The sequence below is a fragment of the Triticum aestivum genome, chromosome 3D (genome assembly GCF_018294505.1).
Source record: "Triticum aestivum cultivar Chinese Spring chromosome 3D, IWGSC CS RefSeq v2.1, whole genome shotgun sequence".
Lineage (NCBI taxonomy): Eukaryota > Viridiplantae > Streptophyta > Magnoliopsida > Poales > Poaceae > Triticum > Triticum aestivum.
Genome location: NC_057802.1, coordinates 289,494,471 through 289,515,851, shown reverse-complemented (window position 1 = coordinate 289,515,851; position 21,381 = coordinate 289,494,471). Strand labels below are relative to the sequence as shown.

The window sequence follows — 21,381 nt, the reverse complement described above, 5'->3', positions numbered from 1 at the left end:
GTAGGGACATGAGAACCTAAGCAGGATGCCATGTTGTAAGAAGAAAGTACGATTTTTAATGTTATCAAACTCGCGACCATTGTCACATTGGATAAAGCGAATTGGGAGGAAGAAGTGAACAGACACATAGCGTTGAAAATTAAGGAAAAGAGAATGGACCTCGGATTTGTTGCGTAGAGGAAAAGTCCAGACAAAGTGGGTGAAATCATCTAGGATAACAAGGTAGTATTTAAAACCCGAAACACTTGCAATGGGAGAGGTCCATAAATCACAATGTATTAATTCAAAGGGATAAGTGCTACAAGAACTAGAGGAACTAAAGGGAAGACGCACATGTTTGCCTAATTGACAAGACTCGCAAAACACAGAATTATGAGAGTCCCTATTACATGGTATGGTAAATTCACTAAGCATAGAAGCTAAGACGGCGGGGTTGGGATGGCCCAAGCGACGATGCCAGAGATCGACGGAGGCCAGCATGGATGTTGGAGGGGTGGCGGCAGGAACTCCATTAAGAGAATAAAGATCACCGGAGCTATTGAAGCGAGCGATCTCGGCCTTGGTCAGGTAATCCTTCACAGATAAACCAAAAGGGTCAAATTCAGCCGAAACTAGATTGTCGCAAGTAAATTGGCGAACAGAGATAAGATTTTTAATGAGGGCGGGTGCAACTAGAACATCGCGAAGTAAAAGAGGTTTGGTGGAAGAGGGAAGTTGAGCCTGACCAACACAATATATAGGAATAGATGATCCATCTCCAAGGATAATGGAAGGGAAAGGAGATTTAGTGCAAGAAGATAACCAATTACTAGATGCAGACATATGACTAGAGGCCCCTGAATCAAAGATCCAATCCGTACCTGAGTTTCCTTGTGCAGCAAAGTTATTCATGGCCTGGAGAAAGGCAGCTTGATCCCAGCTCGGCGTCGCAGGTGAGGGTGGCGTCGGAAGCAGTGCCGGCGGATACGATGGTGAAGGCAGTAGGGCCGGCTGGGGAGTGTAGTAGGCATTGGCCGGCTGTGGTGGGGGTGGCGTCGGGAGCAGGGCCGGCTGAGGTGTGTAGTAGGCGCCGCCGTCGGTGCTGTAATGACCATAAGGAGCATACGTCGGGGCGGCGTGATAGGCATTGGCCGGCTGTCGGGGGTTGAGAACCCCGGGAGCACCAGTAGGCGGCCGAAGGCCGGGTTGCCAGGCACCTGAGTATGCCGGCGGAGCACCGAGGGTGGACGGAGCGGACCAGGGCATGGGCCATGCTTGAACAAGCCCCGTCCAAGGATCATGAGGAGGCCGCCATGCAACCGCAGATGGAGCACTGGTGGGTGGTGCAGGACTCGGTGCTGGTGATGTCGTAGGCGGAACCGAACGAGTCGACGGCGGCCTGTAGATAGGGTTTTTGCCGCGGTAGTTCGGACTAGGACGCCAGCCTGGGGGCGGTTGAACAGATGACGATGCGGACGGCCCGGCGGCAGGAGCCGGCCTGGAAGGCGGCGCTGGTGTAGACGACAGAGGAGGACGAGCCGCAGCATGAAAGACCTTGGGGCGAGAGTCCTTGCGAGCTTGTGTTTCCGCCGCGAGTTGTAGCAAGGAACGAACTTCAGCGAAGGTAGGAGGGGGCCGTATCATCGGTATGAACGAGGCTTGCTTGTCAAAGTCTTCGCTGAGGCCGACGACGACGATATTGATTAGCTGTGAGTCGCTAACTGTATCGCCGAGTTCGCGGAGCTCATCACCAATGGTCTTAACGCGCTGGCAGAACAGGTTCACCGGGGCGTCTCCTTGCACCATATTGCGAAGCTCGGTGTGGAGAGCGTTTTTCCGAGCGTCGGTGTTGCTTTGGAAGAGCTGACGGAGGGAGTGCCAGATGTTGGCAGCGGTGGCGCCGTCGTGATCGAGCATGTTGAAGATCTCGGTGGTGATGCGGGTGTAGAACCACTGGACGATCGCGAGATCGTCTTTCAACCATTGCGGATCGTCGGGGCGGGGAAGACAGTTGGCGGCGACATGCGAGCGCAGGTTGCAGCGGCCGAGGTGGAGATCGAAGAGATGTCTCCAATGGTAGTAGTTGTGGGCAGCGAGATCAAGAACTATGGGGATGTAGGGGCTGACGTCGGAGATTGTGTCAGCAAGAGATATTGGTGCGGCGAGGATGGGTGCAGGGTAGTTTTGTGGAGCTATGGTGAGGGCCGAGAGAGAAGCGGCCGCGGCGTTGGCAGCCTTGGCGATGAGTGCGGCCCGGCGCTCGAAGTAGCCGGGCGGCGGCGGCGGTGGTGATGTTGGCGGAGCCATACCCTAAACCCTGGGACCGGTATCTGATACCATGAAAGCTGAATAAAACTGTTGCTTATTGATGATTTGGTGCGGCATACAAGAGTATATAAGAGGGTACAAATCAACTTGGGGTAGGGTACAAAACTGACTTAGACTAGAAGTCGTATACCATAATGACTACTCTAACATCTAGGACTAAAAAGTCCCTGAACCAAACACCCCTTACTCTAACTGAACAAAAATTAGCACTAAATGTGGAAACTCAGCAAAGCCGCTAAATACCAAAGGGTTGGAAAGATCCCAAACAAATGAGACACAAATCCACGAAACTCTTTTCCCCTGCAAAAAAAAAAGGTAGGAAACCCTTTTTCATATCATAAAATAAAAGAAGAAGAAACCAGAGAAAGAGAGAGAAAAGTAAACAGTACTCTCAGCAGTTGTGGGGAAGACAGGGCAGGCCCCAACAATGTTGGACCCACCAACCAACACCCATCCATCCATTCCTCTATAAATTGACGCCTCCCCCCACAACATCCGGCTCAACTCAGGTCTCCAAGTCACAACCCAGCCTCCCCTACCATCAGCACCTACCCGAAGCCAAGAAGCACCTTCCGCCCCTCCACCACCTGGCCGGCGAGAACCACCAGCCTTCCCGACCCCAACACCGACGGATCAGGCGATGGCAGTGGAGGCCATGGCAGAGAAGAACACCGGCGCCGGCGCCGGCGCGGCTGGCGGAGTAGCCCCGGAGAGCGGGGACAGGCGCTCCCGCTTCAGGCGGATCTGCGTCTACTGCGGCAGCGCCAAAGGCCGAAAGGCCAGCTACCAGGACGCCGCCGTCGAGCTCGGCAAGGAGCTGGTACTTGGTCTTTCTTCTCCCCCTCCCCCTGTCACGCTTACGCTCACGCTCACGCGCGTAAGGCTTGGCTCCATAGAAATACAATCTTTTCTTTTGGGTTTATAAATTTTGCGGCAACGGAAATCTTCTTCGATTTCCCTCGCCCCCACATGTTGGCCTTCTTGTTCGAGTTTGTTTGGGGATGGCACGTCACCAGCTTCTGCCTGCTGGCTGGCTGCTGAGCTGTAGAACGTCGTGGGGTGCACAGCGCACTGCATCTGCATCTGCATGGATCACGCCTGCCTGCATGATCATACCTCACGCACCACGCTGGTAACATAGTAGTAGCTCCATCACGCCTCACGCACCGCGCGCGCTGGACAAATCACAAATGGTACCACTAGAAGTTGCTGCATCCGTCATGGTCATGGTCATGGAAGACAATGATGGCTTGCTTGCTTCCCCCAAGGAACAATCTTTCATGTTTTGCTTATTTCAACACAATAAATCCCACCTTTAATTTGATTTCTTGTTTGCGTTGCAGGTGGAGAGGGGCATCGACCTGGTCTACGGAGGAGGCTCCATTGGGCTCATGGGCCTCGTCTCCCACGCAGTCCATGATGGAGGACGCCATGTGATTGGGTAAGTTTCTCTCTCTCTCTCTCTCTCTCTCTCTCTCGTGCTTGTTTGAACAGCATGCAGGTGCTCTATCTATCTATCTATCTTGTTTGATGAGTGGTGTTCCTGTGCGTGCATGCTTCCTGCTCCTTCTTTGTACGTATCAAGATGGCAGGCAGCCTTTGCTTTGGTTTGCTTTGATCTTGGGCCAGGGCCCAGGGCCAGAGGGGGCAGCAGTGGGAGGCATTTTGAATGCGTCTGGGTTCCATTCACAGGAGTGGAACCACCTTTTGGACTCGCTTCCGAAAGGCTCCTAGCCTGCATGCTCCAAATGGACTCCTCCTCCTCTTGGAGTGCCCCATCTCTCGTCCTCCCTCTAATTATTGCCTACTACTCCAGTACCACCAGTGCTCCATCTCTCTCTCTTCCCTATACATGCACAGCACGGTGCAGCTAGATTAGATGTGCTGTGCCTACACTAGGAGGAGTAGTGGGCATTGGTTTTGCCAGTTTCTTGCCATGGCAAAAAAGCTGTGGCCTTACTGTGTTTGACTGTTTTATGCTAAAAACTGACGTGTCTATCTGTTTGCTCTTCTCTTTTGTCTGGCAGGGTCATCCCCAAGTCCTTGATGCCCAGAGAGGTGAGCGATCCATCTCCTCTACTCTACTCCCCCATTTGCTTCATGTTTCTACTTTTACTCCGTTTTGCTAGGCGTGCGTGCGCGCGTGCCATATCCACTTCAATTCTCTCTGCATTTACGTTGCTCACATGAATATGGTGCGCCGGTCCAACGCCAATGCGTGCTCCCTTTTAAATGTACCACTACGACTATCAATTCAAAGCTACTGCCCCGCTTGCCTTGCCTTTGGACTTCACCGGACATGCAACCTACTCTAGCTGAACATAGTAATAACTTGAGTTTTTTACTACTACTACTAGTACTACCTAGCTGAACATAGGAGGAGTAGCACTTTTACTAACTGTCCTTGTTATTGTTATTGACCAAGGTACTAGTACTATTCACTATGGAGAAGTAGAACTGGTCCTTTTCTTGTTTATTTATTACTGTACTACTAGTACTATATGATGAGCTCATGCAGGTGCAGTACGTACCGTACAGAAATGTGTGTTCCGTGCTTTGCATGCAAATTAAAAACTTCCTTTCTTCTCAGGACCTTTTTCTTTCGTTGCATTTGCTAGTTTCAGTAGAGGGTTTTGAACAGATGATCTATTTCGAAGCTGAAATGCGCAACCATTGATAGTACTGCCTGCTTAATATTCCTGTCACTGCTTCAATCTTCAGGTCACTGGAGAGCCTGTTGGGGAAGTAAGAGCCGTCTCCGGCATGCACGAGAGGAAGGCCGAGATGGTTCGCTCTGCTGATGCCTTCATTGCCTTACCCGGTATGAGAGAATCTTATCTTAGTTGCTCCCAACATGGATGGATCTCCTGTCAAGTGTGATTTGAATCACTGGATTCTTCAATGAAAGATCTGAAAATCTGCATCTCTTGCACCACAGGTGGCTACGGGACTCTGGATGAGCTGCTCGAGGTCCTCACCTGGGCCCAACTTGGGATCCACAAGAAGCCGGTAACGACCAATTCTGATTCCTTGTAGCAGCATCAACAATTCGATCGCCTCAAAAGCTTAATTATATGCTCATGATTGCGCGATAGTTTAACCATCATACGTGCTGCCTGCATGTTTCCGAATCCCTTGCTTGTCTGATCTGGGCTATCCAGGCAATTAGTTTAGGCCAAAGTCGTTTAGGCCTTGATTGTGGCTCGGTGGTGCTCCCAGTCCCATCCCATGTGATTGGCTGGAAGCTTTCGCCATCTAGAGGATGGCAAATTATTGATCAATACTAGTAGTTTAAGCAGCCTAGCATCTCAGAGACCAACATATAAGTTTGGGGAGCATGCGATCCGCAATCTCCATTGTTTATATGTATTATTAGAATTTAGAATGATGTTTGGAGGATCTTGTGCCAGTCGGATTTACGTTGAAAAAGGAATGTATTGTTGGCATCTAAGGTAGACGACCGATCCACGAACCACAAGTTGTAGAGGAGTGGACGGTTTGAATAATCTCTTTAACTATAGTAACGAATGTCCTCCACTTCAATTCATCATATCTATCACTATTATTTGTGCTTGAGGGGCCCTACCAAATGTTGTATTCATGATATCTAGGTGGAACGGATCCATGTTAGTAGTATTTTTTGGGAAGAAATCTGTTATGCTGAATCTTAATGCTTAGATTCCCCTTTTACTATTCTCAATCAATACAGTATTACAGTACAGTAGTACTAGTACACATTAGCAGTAACCAGTAGGGGTTAACGACTGATCTCTTTTGGTGGACATTGACTGGGCAGATCGGGCTGCTGAACGTGGATGGGTTCTACAATTTCTTCCTGTCCTTCATCGACATGGCTGTGAGCGAAGGATTCATACAGGAGGACGCGAGGCACCTCGTCATCTCAGCTCCAACCGCCAAGGAACTAGTTCTCAAGCTAGAGGTAATTATATACAGACCCAATCAATATTGTTACTGTTACGTGGCCACCGTCAGTCAGTGTGTTGACATGTACTAGTATGCATGAATTTGCAGGAGTATGTTCCGGACTATGAGATCGGGCTGGTGTGGGAGGATCAGGGCCAGATCACGCACGGCTTCGCGCCGGAGCTGGAGCCCGGCATTGCGTCGTCATGATACGATTCATCCTGGAAGCGTTTCTGAACTAAGTAACATCTGACCGTGCAAAAAAAAAAGGATGGGAGTGTGCTAGTCCTTGTCAGTCGTAGCTTTTGCCTGTCAGTGCCAGTGGCATGACAGTGTTAGCATTGAGTAGCAAGTAGTGGTGCGGTTAATGATGGCGTTCTTTTGGTCGTAGCTTAGGTAGAAGGAAGGAAAGGACTGCATGTACAAATGTGTTATGTAGGAGCAGCAGCAGATGTTTGTTCCTTAATTATCAATCAAGAATGGGAAATTCGTCTCGCTCTGTGTGGATCATGGACGATGTGGAAACAAATGATGATTCAAGTCGTAACGGAAGAAACGAACTGTTTGTAGGACAGTGCGTCCTAGACTAGATGAAGATGAAGGAGGAGGATCCGCGTCGTTGGTGGAAGGGGCACATCGTGCGTGCGCTTTTGGAAAGCGGGGGCTGTCGCCGTCGCGCGCACGAACCGCACGCACGTCGGCGATGGGACCTGTCCCTCCCGGCCCGTGCGGAGGCAGAGGAGAGGCACTGAGAGAGGTCCGTGTCGAGATCGTGTGTGTGTCGGCAAGGGACCGGCAGACACCGGTGGGCCTCGCGGCGGCGACAATGCGGCTCCCGCCCGTGGATGGATTGCCTGCCGCACGCGCTTCCTTCTTTCTTTCTTTCTTTCTCTTTCTTTCTTTCGGTTGAGACGCCGTTTTCTCTTGTCTTGCTCCTCCAAAGGCAGGAAGAATCTGCTGCTTGCTGCGGCCCATAAAAGGAGACTGACTTTGGCTGGACTGGCTAAGCTTTCAACTTCAACAGGCCGCCCTTCCTTAGTCTATGCGGCCAGTGCAGCAGGAATGGCCATGGGATGTGAAAGGAATGGCCATGTACGTCTTGTTTAGGCGCGCGCGCACGTACTACGTGATATAGTTTATTCAAGGAGTTCTCTTCATTCAGCATAGGATATGATTTTGGAGGGTAGGCTTAAGCCTATTGAAGCCCCCTAGTGGAATCGCCACTGGATACGTGCATATTCGTGCGGTTTCGTCGATGCTCTCTTTCTCTTCCGTTTCCACGCTTCAGGGGCATTTTCAGCACACGCTTTGCCGTCTTCGTTGCCTGTCTTCTGTCAATAATTGCCCATGTTGCTTTCTACCATCTTTCATTACACATCACCACACCAACTTTCACCTCAAAAAAAGAAAAAAATCACCACACCAACGCCCCTAAAAAAGAAGCAGCACCATCTTTACCGATCGACCTCACCCTGTCAGTCACCCACCCTTTCTCCATGGATTCCTTCCGATGCTTGTTGCTTCATCAACAAGTATTACTACTTGTGCTACTCAGGTACATTACATAGGCTACGTCAAATTCAGTAGACCGACCCTCCTGCGCCCCCCACCCCGCGGGCGGCCAGGAGGGAACCCTAGCCGCCGCCGCCGGGGCGCTCCCTCCTCCTCTCCTCCCTCCCTCGCCGTCGCCAGGGGCGCAGCCGGGCGAAGCGCGGCTGGCGCCGGCGGCGGCGGGGAGATCTCGTCCTCTCGCGCGGGGCCCTGATGCGGGACGGGGCGGCCGGGCTGGGGTGCGGCGCTGGCGGCGGGCGCTGCGGCGTGGCGGGGAGCCGGAGCTGTGCGGCGACGGCCTCTCTGGCTGCGCGACGGGCGTCGTGGTGGCGGAGCGTGCGGGGCGGCCGGTGGCGGCGGATGGTGCGGCAACGCAACTCCGCCAGATCTAGCCGTGTCGTGACGCGGGCTGCGGGCGGCGAGGACTGTGGACGGCGCCGTGGGGTCCGGCTTCCTCGGGCGCGGCGGCGGAGTGCGGCGACCGGTGTGTCGGATCTGAGGCGGCGGCCTCGCTGGTACGGACGGCGCTCCTCTGGCGGCAGGGAGTGCTCGTCGGTGAGGTAGGCCGGATCCCCTCGGCTGCGTGGGCAGCGAGGTCCCGGTGGGCGCTGGTCATGGCGCGGGGAGGTCCCGGTCTCCCCTCGTCGGATCGGAGGCGAGCTGGTCCGCTCGTCATGCATGACCTCCGGCCGGTCTGGATCTCCGGCGTGCTCGCGCCTGCTGATGTTGTGACTGGTTCGGAGGTGGCGGCAGGGTGCTTGGCCGGGGGAAACCCTTGGCCGCCGGTGGCGGTCATGGCGTCGATGGCATCCCGGACGCCATTCCCTCCTTGGTGGCGGCGCCGAGGCTAAACCTCCCCCCTTCCCCTGCGCCCGGGTGAAAACCCTAGCCCCGGTGGCTAAGCGGCGGCGGCGCCACAGCGTCGTTACCTTCTTGAAGGCGCCGACTTGGGCATGGGGATGTTGGGTGTGCATGGCGAGTCTGTCTGGTTCCTGGTGGCGGCCCATGTCTGGCCGTGTCTCCGATGGCGACCTCGCCCTTTCTCACCTTGTACTTGCCGTGGTGGAGCGGTACTTCATCTCACTCATTGATGGCGGCGGAGATCGGCGGCATGGCGCCGTGGAGGCTCGGCGTCCGATGTGCGGAGATGGACTCGCGCAGGAGGAGGTAGTTGTCTGGCGTCATGGTGACATCGATGGCAGTAGTGGCCTTCACAAGGTAGAAGATTCAATATAATCTGAAGACGGACTTGTGGAAGATGGCGGCGACGACACAAGTGCGTCTGACCGGATTGTGCCCCAGACCCGGTATGTGGCTCGGCTGGGGCTTCCGGCTTTTGATGTTAGGTTTAGGTGAGTGGTTTGGGTAGTGGCCCAGCTAGCATCCCTACATCATATGGATAAGAGGAGCGGCATATGTTGCCAAGATGGTAGTTTCAGGTATATTGTTTGTAATACTTTGTAAGGTCCTCGAGAATAATTAATAAAGTGGCCGTATGCATCTTCCAGATGCAGAGGCCGGGGGTCATCCTCCTTTTTTAAAAAAAAAACTTGTGCTACTCATCATCAAAAATTCAAACAACTAATAAATCAAGTAAATGAAGCTAGCCTTCCTCCATCTCAGCTCTTCGTACCGCACTTTCCACTTCTTCACCTGCCGTGGATGGATTCCACGCTTGTTGGTGACCAGATCAACTCCCTCCCTGTGATTACCAGTGTGTGTTCTCTGAGACTACGTATGTTAGTACTGCTTTTTTTTAACAAGATGGCAAGTTGGAACAATGCAACCAGGGCGGCAGGTCCTTGTATCTTCTGCGACTGCTTTAGTCAGTATGTCAAACACCAAGAATTCCTTGTTTCTATCGAACATATACGTACTTGACTGCCAAAAATGCAGAGACTTTGAAAGTGGATGCACATACCTGGACAGCTTCGCGGTAATACATGGACCGGGCACCCAGCAAAACTTCACCAACAATGCAGCAAGAGACAGAGAAAATTCATACGACGACCCGCTGAAGACAACGCTGTAATTACATATACTTCTACTAGGACTAAGAGAATAACCCGATAACATTTGTATTCATCCTAGCACACGTTTTCAGGACTTGTTCCTCCAAGTAGCATACAAGAAAATAGCCCACCCAAATAAGCCTGGTCTGAACTCAACTCAACTGTCTACATCATCAGGTACAACAGGCAGGAATTGCAGAGAGTCTCGTTATTTTTATTAATTTTTCATCACTGGTTAACAGATTACACAAAGGAAGGGGATCACCGCTTTTCACTAGAATGGAACAGGCGAGCCTTGCTTCTTGTTGACAATGGCCATGGCCAGGTACCTGCTGCCCATGCCGATGGGCGTTTGGTCATCAGGCCCTTCCCAGAATGGGGCTTCTCCGTCTCCGACTAGACGCCAGTAGCCTGTCCTCAGAGACTCCGCCTGCTTCTCGTCACAGTTTTGCATAAGGGCTTCCACCCGGAAGTTGATACCAAGAGAACCCAACAACTGGGATTGAGTCATTGGCCCATGGACGGAGATATCATCTGCAAAGATAACAACAGACACAAGCCTGGTAAGAAATGCTTGCCATGCCATGAAAAGTACAAACAAGCAATAAGAGTTCATAATACAGTGCAAACCTGAAGCTTCCATGGCAGAGTGCTTGATTGCAGCAAAATCAACATAGGCACTGAGATCAGCAGACCCAGGGTCGTCTAATATGTGAACGAATTTGTGTTTGCGGATTGCCTGCATATATATCGTTGTTTACTTAATGTACATGTCATTTATTCAAGAGACTAGTTTATTGCTTACAGAATTGTTCGTAAAAGGACAGTCCATGAGATAATTCCTTGTGCAAGCACATTATATATAAAACCAAATACTGTACAAAACAAGGAATAGAATTTGGGTATCATGTGAGCACCAAAGACTAGCCAGTCTACTTTTAGCAATTTATTTATGTCGACAGAGACACAGGGGCAGGATTAGCTGGAGCTTTGTACACACTACGGTCAACAAGTTCTTCAGTTCAACTCAGGTGTAGCGAAACAATTTTAAAATGCAAACCTGAAGACTATCAGACACTATTCCATTTTTGCCATAGTCAATGATCAGAGCACCTCCACCATCTGAGCTAATTCGGTCTGCGATCTGTTCGGTAATCTCCATTGCTTTCGGGCAGACTTCAATCTGCTCAACCTTCTCGAGCTCCTCAGCACTAGCCCATTGACAACGTTTGGAGAGGAAAATTAAAGAGGCTGTAGGCTGCGGAGACAGAACAAAGCGAAACCTGCTACGAAGTAAGAATTACACATTTACTTAAGGTTAATAATACTTAACTAAGGTTTGTAAAACCTACGATGAGTCTCCTGCGAGATCCACCATCTTTTCACACCAGCCGCGTGACCCTTTCTGCAGGAAAAAATGGTTGTTCAGTAGAACGATTGCACAGTAATTAATCTTTAAGCGTGATAAAATCTGAAACAGACTGCTCACCAACCTGAAATTGATGGATTGGTAAAGCATCAAAGAATTCATGAGCAACAATTATGGTGGGGACTGCAGATAAGACACTTAAAAATAAGGCAAACAAGAGAAACCCCAAAAATATGTTTGAAAGACAAAAACTTGAAGATACATAAAGGCAACCCAGTTTCAGAATAAACCATACAACTTGCAGAAGAACACTAAGGCAGTCCAACAGAGAGATTACAAGCATCAGAAGCTAAAATGTTTAAGCATCGACATACACCAAATATCTAAGCCAGCAAGCAAATAAGCAATGGCAGCATAGGTGCTTGAAGATCATCCAACTAATTGGCAACATCATTAGCAAGTTGAGGATAATATATATTGTGCGATTGTGTCGCTTTCAAAAGGAAATCAACGATAGATCCGTCTATTTTTGGTCCATGTCATTATGTACTTTAGCACATTCTTTACCACAACAAATGAATCAGACCATACTAATTCCACAAATCTCATGGTATGGTTAAAAGATGAATGACAGTATAAGAGTTTATCATACAAGTGCCTAGATGATATCCACAGTTATACCATAGAGGTTAAGTACTTAGAAACATGAAATTTGTAGCTGAAAGAGCCCCTTACATCCTGAAGGAACCTGTACGAGGGAGGCGTGCCAATAAACAGGGGCTCCAGAAAGCTTGCTAACTGTCCTTTTTTCATCACCAACAGATTCATCTTCACATTTCAGAGTATTGTACTGCACCTTTTGCAATGTAGGGCTACATTCTACCAAGTTAATGTTGAGCGCCTTAGTGAAATTAACAAACTTTGCTGAGCCCTATTGAAATGGACATATGCATTAAGAAACAGGACAGTAGAAGTTCGACAAAGGAGAGACACAAGCAAGAAAACCATACACGAAGTAAATCTGCCAAGAGAGTTCCTCGTCCTGGGCCAAGCTCAATCAAATTCACCTTCTCTGGTTTCCCCATTTGCTCCCACAGACACATCGCCCACACACCAATCAGCTGAGGCAAAGCAGCAAAACATTATTTACTCTTATCTCATAAGCCATAGCATAACATCAACCAATCGAGTAAATCAACCACTGGTCAAATTAAATTCACCATACGAATATAAAACACTTAATACGATTCTGAATACCATATTTCCAATAATACTATAGTGGTGCAGCAAAAATGATGTGCAATGGAAGTGCACAAACATAAAAAATTACAATGCCTCACAACCATTCATAAATATCACGTGGTGTATCGTTGCATTGTTATACATGAAACAGATGGTCCATCTCTCTGCCATCACTGAATTTCCAAGTGTGGCACATTACATGATTCTAATACATGTACTCGCAAAAAAAAAGAAGATTCTAATACCTGAATGCTGGAAGACAAACAGCTAGGGAGCACCACTTACCTCTCCAAACATCTGGCTGACCTCTGGTGAGGTGATGAAATCCCCAGACTCCCCAAACACATCGCGATTCATGTAGTACCCAGACTGTGGGTTTGTAAGCACCTCCTCCATGTACTCAGCTATGCTGATCGGCCCACTCCGGAACTAACCTTCCAGTGACAACCGAATCACATTTCCACATTGCAAGCAATGGAGATTAAAGACTAATAATGGAGGGGGGGACCATCGATACCTTTATGATGCTCTTAAGGTGCTTGACAAGGTCAGAGTCCGACGACGGCTCGTGAGAGTGCTCTGCCGCATAGACCAAATGTGCATAATAAGAAACACTAAACCCCCAATGTGCATGCGCGTAGCATGTGAAAAAATGTGAATGTGTATGAAAGTAAGAGGGGTGCAACCTGGGGGGCTGTATAGACCGGCGCGGTCCACAGAAATGCTGAGCCTGGCGCCGGAATCGCTTGATGATCCCTGGAGCTTGTCATCCTCCGCCTCATCGTCGCGGGCACCGACGGAGGACGGTGGCGGCGGGGACGTCGGCGTGGACGAGAAGCGCGCGAGGAAGGAGGAGGAGGAGGATATGTAAGGAGGGAGGCTCTGACGCGTGGATGAGCCGGCTCCCCCACTGCAGCCGGTGAGGCGAGGGGCCAGGCGGCGGAGCAGAGCGGCGGCTGGGCTCCGAAGCATCTCGACGGCGAGACAGAGGGAGTAGCTGAAGTGCTGGTGGGTTGGGCCAGAGAGGGGGTAGGACGACGACGGGTTTCACTCGAAAGCCCAATGAGCCTGGCCGGGCTAGCACTTTTTGATTACCCTATATCCCTCAAAAGAAAACATGAAAAACTAACGCCCACACATGTGGCCGTTTGTACATCGTCCACGCGCCTTCATCACCATTTATTTTGCCACGTATGAACAGGTGACATCAACAGAATTTTTTTTGGTTTTCAGCTTAAAAATATTTTATCTCCTAATTAAAAAAACGAATTAAAAATCCATTTTCACCATTAAATCTGACTCGACGAGATCTTCAAAACTAGACCCTATGTTGATATGTTTCGACGAAAAAAATTTGCCCAAAAATTGCCATGATGTTTACACTGTAGTTGCCATAGTGCTTAAACTAAAGTTGCCATATGGCAAATTTAGTTTGTAGATCATGGCAAATTTAGTTTTTTGATGATGGCAATTCCAGTACTTTGATCATGAAAATATTTTTTTATATGAACCATGGCAATTTTAAGTGCATGTATCATGGCAATTTTAGTTTATGGTGCATGGCAAGTCTAGTTTCTTAATTCCCAATTTTATAATATGTCAAAATTACTTTTAAATGTAGAAGAAAATAGCTGAAACATATCACGGCGACTTCAGTGTAAACATCATGGCAATTCATGTGCAATAGATACGGCAATTTTTAACAAAAAAAAATCGTCGAAATATATTAATATGAGATCTAGTTTCGAAGATCTCGTCGCGAGGCATTTAATGGTGAAAACGGATCTTCAGTCGGATTTTTCATTTAAGAGTTAAAACATTTTAAAACCAGAAATCCAAAAAGATTTCCAAATGCATGCATGCGATGACATGAAGTAGTCCATGTGTTATAGAGTGTGTGGGCGGATTTGGCTCCCACCACACGTGTGGGCGTTAGCGTTGTCCAAAGAAAAAATTGATTACCCTATGGCTGCTGCTAGGCGCAACCGTGAGTCGACCGAACGAGCGCCTGGCCGGTCGCCTCCATGCCATCACATTAGGATAAGGGTAATCTTTTTTTAACATAGTACACAATACAAACGTAAGTGCTCATATATATACATACGTACATACACTCACCTATATGAACGCACACACGCATATCCTATCTCTATGAGTACCTCCAAGAGACTGAACCGGTATATCATCTTGAGATTTTAAGAAGTCACCGTAGGCGCCTCGTAGTCGACGAAAACGTCTCCTCCCACTAAATGCACATCGCAAAAAATCCTAAAATAAATCCAGGATAAATGCGAGCACCAGGATTTGAACCTCGATGGGCTACCACTGTCCTTCTAACCATCAAACCACAAGACCGTTGAAACGTGTAGCATGATTGGTTTGCTACCAATATTTGATACGCCAAATGTTGGCATTGCCTAATATTGACAATACCAAGACTTGCCAAAAATTAGCAACTTTATGTGAGATAGGCAAGACAACTTGGTAACCGACCAATAAGTAGCCAATATTTGGCACAATACTAAACATTGGTATGCCCATTTTTGGCACCAAACCAATTATGCTCGTGCCCCCTCGTGTTGTCTTCATCTTACACCCTCCCTGCCAGGCGCAGCTAACCCTCCATCCACGCACGAGCGGAGGCAATCGCCTCGCGCAGCTTGCGTTTGGCAGGGTCACAGCTCACGCCGGTTGCAGCATAACGGCCCTCTGGTCGTCGTTGCAAGCACATGTTGCCATGTCTCGTATCCTCGTACTCATATTGATGTGTCAGTGTCGCCGTATCGGTGCGTCATAGATAAAAATATAGGGTTGATGTTCCTTCCGATCAAGCAGCGAAGCAGATGCTCATCCAATGCGCCCCGTCCATCCTCTGAGAAGAGTCCCTTCACTGCAGGACACGGATGAGTGATTAATGTTATGGTTTGACATGTCCAAACACACGAGTTGGATGGGGCGCTGGTGCCTCAACTCACCGGGTCTGGGACGAAGCATTGTGCCTTCCTGCTCCACCCGATGAGCTCGGTGTTTGCGGTGCGTCACGATGACGAGCGTCGGCTCATGCTCGGCTCGGCTCCTCACAATGCCCTCTCTACCAGCAGCCTCTACTAGCAGCATGGACGCTCTTGTGCGGCTCGGCGGGGTGCGCTGCCGAGGATCTAATTCTACGGTTGGCCGCTCGTGCTCGCCCGCATCCACACAAGAAACCCTGCTATGGAAGACGATCATCGAGGCTTGACCCCCAAGCTGGTGGACCACTTTGTATTTGGTTGCCCGTTTGCCGGCGCGATTGTGGGGTCAGACTTCTGTTTGCAATCTGCACCTCTTTGATGTCTCATTGATGGAAGCACCGAAATGCCGTCGTCTTTAAAGGGCGTGCCCCCTCCCTCTCCTCAAGTGTCGTAGCGAGGATGCGTGTTGTGGCGTGGGAGGCTGCCGACGGATCAGCGTTGCCATGTATAGTAGAACAGTTGGCTTCGTGCCTTGCTGCTCCTCCGTCGGTTTGGGGTGACTGTTGGTGCTCTCTGCCTCTCTCTGCTGCCCCTGTGATGCAATCTCTGATGTCGAAGAAAAAAATTGCACAGAAAAATCGACTCGCGGTCATAGGACGAAGACATTAATAGAGATGGTAGTGATGCATCCATAATCTCAATTTCAAAAAAAATAATAAAAAAATCAATTTTGAAACAAAATCTGAATTTGTTAATGTTACAAATTTATCCCAAACACAACTCTATCTGGAGTCTAAACTATTACTGTAGTTGCCATAGGTTTCAACACGGCGGACTTACAGTTGGCAGCAGAGATTTTGCGAGAGAAGACAATTTACAGACTTAGACCAACACATCCGTGTTAGTCCATTACTAGCGTTCAGAGTTGTAACCGCCTCCTAGGAGGCTTGTAACCATAACCCCCCCCCCCCCCCCCCCCACCCACCCCCTTCAAAGCAATGAAACCCAAGCTCTCTTGCGTTTTCTCGAAAAAAACTAACACATCCGTGTTCCAGGGGTTTGCCTTGTCTTCAGTCATCACTTTCATCGCTATCATCATACTGGCAGAGGGACTGAAGAACATTGGTCTTCTCTACTGAAGCTTCATTTTTGTTCTCAGCAGCCGGTGCTTTGCCGTTATCTTGGACGGCATCAGTTTCCGTCTTCTGTTTCTTCTGAGGATTTGCACCAGCGGGCTTTGGTTTTACTATGAATTTGGGCATCTTAGATGCCAAGCTCTTGTTTCCTGTAGAGCAATGTTTAAATGTAAGCAACACATTTGTTTTCAAAATGAAACACTGTTTGATCACATAAAAAGAAAATAGCACAAGTAAAAATAGAGGCAAATAGCGACATAAAACAAGGTTGACATTGGTAATCCATGATAAAATATAGCGATGGCCAAAATAGGCTGCGTGATACGTGAAACAGGATCAAGGTCAGCGCATAAGCATTGAAATAGCAAGTTCTAAAATATGGAATTCTCGGATTCTGCATGTGCCCTTAACAATATTAGTGATACAGTGAAAAAACAAGGTGAACGCATATGAGTGTCTACCTTCTTTGTTGGCACTCTCAGGTCCATTAGCTTTGGTCAAGACATCTGTTGGGTTCGTCATTGATTCAGAAGATTCATTAATCTACATAAAAAGTAGGAACTATCAGCTCACTAAACAAACGAGTTCAAGAGACGTCGAACTGAAAACTGCAAATACATGAACATACTCATGGCAAGGAGAGAAGTAATATCCTCCACATAGAAAAACTGCATAATATCTTCCATAGAAATTGCTACAATGACTCGATGAGGGCTACTCCAGAAGACCATAACACCATTAGATTTATGACAATGTTTGATATAAGTTCTATACTACACGTTGCTCAATGACCAGCATTTACTCTTGTAAAAGGATTTGAGCTCGAAATGTCTTCCTCCGTTAATCTCAACTGTTGCTATATCTAATGCAAACTGAAAGCATCCTAGAGAAACTACAACAAACACTTCACAGAAGACGATAATTTTGGTAATTTCAAATTCAGTCATTAGCTAGCTTACACTTTGAACAAATCTATATAAAAGCAGCATATTTACAGCTTACTTATCAAGAAGAGGAATCTCAAACTGTTTCAAATAGAATAAGTGCGCACAAATGATAAATGGCATGTTTTGATGTTGTACCTGATGGCTGCTTTATCAGGTCAGCTAGTTTCGAAATAACAAATTAAACTCAAGCTAATGGTCTACAGTGATCTTTCAACAATCGATACTTAAGGCCACAGAACATACAATATGAAATAGAAACAGAAAAGAAAAGGAAGAAAAAAAAAAGTGAGACAAGTACCTTTGACGTGACACTTGACTGTCCTGGTATACCAAAATTGTCATCATCGTCGTCATCATCGTCTTCGATCCGTTTAACATAATCTTTCGAGTTCTGCAATAACCAACAGTATGACAGGGTAAGAAAAAAATTCAAATACAAGTTTGCACATGCAGGTACATATGAAAGTTGACATAGAGGATTACTCTGAAAGTGATTGATTTGATGAGTTCTTCGTCTTCTTCATCTAATTCTGCTACTGTTTTTCCCTCCTGTAACCACACACAAAATGGCCAATATTAAAGAAAAGATTTTAAGAAAATGATGCCACAGGACCACCATGCCATAAGCAAAATAACCTACATATTACCCAAATGTGAAACGCTACACGTGAAACTTTTATCAATTATACAGAAAACAAAGTTTGTGAGATCTTGCCTTTTGATGAGCGGAATGCTTCAAAATTTCAAGCATCTGGTCAACGGAGACTCCAGCATGTCTAGACTGTAAGCAGCACAATAAAACGATGTCAGTAGTCAGTAAAGTCAAAATTTCATGTGCATGTACAAGTACAGGTTAACTGAACTTAAGAGATTGGCAAGATGCCCAGATCATACCTTCATCGACCGCATCTCTTCTAAAGCAGCAAGTATGTCCATGTCTTGCTTTGAATCCATTGCTCTGTTCTCCAGTGCTCTCATTGCATCACCCATCTCCTCCGCTTCTCGCTTCCTCTTCTCTTTATCCACAACCTGAACAATTGAAAATAAATCACTATGATTAAATGGAAGCTCAAGCTGGTCAAAAGATAAAAGCTGCGCTCAGAATTTGCCCTATATCACTCACCTCATCCTCTTCACGCCAAGGTTCAAAATTACGACTAGCCCCAGATTCTACCGTGTAGTCTGAATTCTGAGGGTCTGTTTTGAAGGTAATCTCAGCTGAGCACCTAGTACACTTGAAGTAAAATCTAAATATTTGTATGCCCAAGTAAGTCTGCACATAGAGAAAAATAATCACATTAGCATGGATTTCAATTGTATCAATATCAATAAAGAAAATAAGCATCGCCGATATGGAGATACAATTCAATAATTCCATGCCTTGGATAACATGATAGAAGATTATGCTTCCCCGTATAGTGATGAACCCCGGATTCCAGTAATGGTTGTAAATTCGATTCGACACTCTCGGAATAACAGTTAAACTGCATTATAGCAATAATATAGTGCAGGGCACTTCAAGATGAAATGTAAGTTATTAACTTTGTATGCGCCCATGAACTTTGTGCTGCATGCCGATGAAGATTACAGTACTCCCTCCATTCCCTTATACAAGGCCACAAACTCAAATAACAGGTACCAAGGTAAAATTTAATGACTGCTTTGCAAGCCTACTTTTCTTCTAATTAACTGGGATTATTAATACGCCCGCATGCATGCAAGAAAGGAATGAGAAGGAAGTAGTACAGTGCCATTATGACTAAATGCATGCAAGTATTAAACAAGTTGGTAGTACGAGAAAACACCATTAATTTTTGCCTGGATTACTGTTACTGGCCTTGTATAGATGCAAAATGTATTTTTCATAGTGGCCTTGTATAAGGGAATGGAGGGAGTATTAAAAATGAAAGCAGACAATTTGATTTGAGTAGTTTGTTTCACTAGCAACAGCTCTATACAACTCGGATCACTGAATTATAGCTGTTTGGTTCTGCGCAGACTGGAACAAGCATCAACGGGCAAACAGTACGTTAAAATTGATAGTACCGTTCACAAATTGGAGCGTCAATCGACTCAATTTGTGCAATTCGAGCCCACCACGACGCTAGGGTAAAATAATTAAGCCTAGGTATCACGACAAACGGACGGGTGGGGGCGCGGCGGCGCGTGCGTACCTCGCCGATGCAGTCCTCCTTGCGCGAGTTGAATTTGGTGCCCTTGTAGATGTAGGTGCCGCAGGTGCCACACCGGATGCTCATGGGAAGCATCATGCGCACCTTGATCTGCTGGTTCTTAGGCTGCTTCCGCCGCGGGATCTTCGCCGGGTCGAAGTCCGGCGGGTAGTACTTGTTCAGCACCTTCCGCTCACCCATCGCGCCGCCGCCGGAAAGCTAGCCGGACCACTAGGTTGGACGCGCCGGAGAGGAGGGAGGAGCGGGCCGGTCGTTTCGGGGGCGGCGGGTCGCAAAGGCGGGGAGTTTGGGTTGCGCCCGTTTCGGCGTGATTTTTTTTTGGAAAATCATGGGAGCTTTATTCAAACAAAAGAGCTCCTGGGATCATCAGCCATCAGGCTACTGATCAGAAACGAGGGTTCAAAGTCGAGCCAACTCCCGGTCATCATCAATGAGCTGGCACGCTAAGCATAAAGGTGGGCCGGGATATTAGCTGACCTGTATACATGTTGAATAACAAAGAAATCAAAAGACAAAGCATGCTCTCCAATCTCTACAAGTAAAGGGGCCACAACCGAACGAGAGTTGTGGCGAGTGTTCCAGAGATTCACAATCTCCGGGCAGTCTGTCGGGGGAAATCGACACCTGTGGGATCACTGGAATCCCTTCTACGGTTGGCGGGCGCGGGGTTGTGCAAAGAGCGGGTCTGACAGGGAGCACACGGATCGTTTACCCAGATTCGGTCCGCGGAGGTGCGTAATACCCTAGTCCTGCTTTGGTGGATGTATTCAAGTGTTCTTGTGTTCTTGAGTTAGCTACGGGGTGCAACTTGCCCAAAAGACCCGAATCCTTCTCCTGGTCGCCTCGGGCCTCCTTTTATAGGAAAAAGGGGTTGCCACAGTGGCACACAGGAGGTGGAAGGTCTACAGTGGATGAGTCTATTCTCTGGCATCGTCGGACAAACGCATTTAATGCGCTGCCGACATGCACCCCTCGCTTTATTGGGGACGGCAAGGAAGCACGTCCCAGCTGTCGCCTGCTACCTCTTGAGCACTGCGTTGGTTTCCCTTGAAGAGGAAAGGGTGATGCAGTAAAGTAGTGTAAGTATTTCCCTTGGTTTTTGAGAACCAATGTATCAATCCAGTAGGAGATCACGCACGAGTCCCTCGCACCTACACAAACAAATAAGAACCTCGCAACCAACACGATAAAGGGGTTGCCAATCCCTCAACGGTCACTTACGAGAGTGAGATTTGATAGATATGATAAGATAATATTTTTGGTATTTTTATGATAAAGAGAAATAAAGATGCAAAGTAAAATAAAAGGCAAAAGAAATAACTAAGTGCTGGAAGATTAATATGATGGAAAATAGACCCGGGGGCCATAGGTTTCACTAGTGGCTTCTCTCAAGAGCATAAGTATTACGATGGGTGAACAAATTACTGTTGAGCAATTGATAGAATTGAGCATAGTTATGACAATATATAGGTATGATCATGTATATAGGCATCACGTCCGTGACAAGTAGACCGACTCCTGCCTGCATCTACTACTATTACTCCACACATCGACCGCTATCCAGCATGCATCTAGAGTATTAAGTTCATAAGATCAGAGTAACGCTTTAAGCAAGATGACATGATGTAGAGGGACAAACTCATGCAATATGATATAAACCCCATCTTGTTATCCTCGATGGCAACAATACAATACGTGCCTTGCTGCCCCTGCTGTCACTGGGAAAGGACACCGCAAGATTGAACCCAAA

General features: G+C 47.8%; 3 protein-coding genes across 4 annotated transcripts; 1 reads left to right on the top strand and 2 right to left on the bottom strand.

Annotated features, from left to right (window-relative positions):
* The first annotated feature begins 2,824 nt into the window (after positions 1–2,824).
* On the top strand, positions 2,825–6,734 carry LOC123078479 (cytokinin riboside 5'-monophosphate phosphoribohydrolase LOG). The gene is made up of 7 exons (XM_044501005.1): positions 2,825–3,127; positions 3,651–3,748; positions 4,335–4,365; positions 5,029–5,128; positions 5,246–5,316; positions 6,104–6,247; positions 6,340–6,734. Exons 1-7 carry the CDS (start codon positions 2,948–2,950, stop codon positions 6,439–6,441), a joined length of 726 nt encoding a protein of 241 aa, XP_044356940.1. The 5' UTR covers positions 2,825–2,947; the 3' UTR covers positions 6,442–6,734.
* A 3,253-nt stretch (positions 6,735–9,987) lies between these two features.
* LOC123078478 (protein arginine methyltransferase NDUFAF7 homolog, mitochondrial) lies at positions 9,988–13,463 on the bottom strand. 2 transcript variants are annotated; one of them, XM_044501003.1, is made up of 10 exons: positions 13,092–13,463; positions 12,923–12,984; positions 12,691–12,834; positions 12,174–12,284; positions 11,899–12,094; positions 11,288–11,346; positions 11,147–11,199; positions 10,855–11,077; positions 10,425–10,533; positions 9,988–10,328 (listed from the first exon to the last, which is right to left on the bottom strand). In XM_044501003.1, exons 1-10 carry the CDS (start codon positions 13,375–13,377, stop codon positions 10,069–10,071), a joined length of 1,503 nt encoding a protein of 500 aa, XP_044356938.1. In that variant the 5' UTR covers positions 13,378–13,463; the 3' UTR covers positions 9,988–10,068. The 2 variants fall into 2 exon arrangements, with proteins under 2 accessions (XP_044356938.1, XP_044356939.1); XM_044501004.1 differs by having other exon boundaries at positions 12,691–12,839; positions 13,092–13,310.
* Positions 13,464–16,037: 2,574 nt separating this feature from the next.
* LOC123078477 (splicing factor YJU2) lies at positions 16,038–19,960 on the bottom strand. The gene is made up of 8 exons (XM_044501002.1): positions 19,614–19,960; positions 18,563–18,712; positions 18,334–18,468; positions 18,155–18,220; positions 17,923–17,988; positions 17,738–17,830; positions 16,954–17,035; positions 16,038–16,641 (listed from the first exon to the last, which is right to left on the bottom strand). Exons 1-8 carry the CDS (start codon positions 19,809–19,811, stop codon positions 16,427–16,429), a joined length of 1,005 nt encoding a protein of 334 aa, XP_044356937.1. The 5' UTR covers positions 19,812–19,960; the 3' UTR covers positions 16,038–16,426.
* Between the last annotated feature and the right edge of the window lie 1,421 nt (positions 19,961–21,381).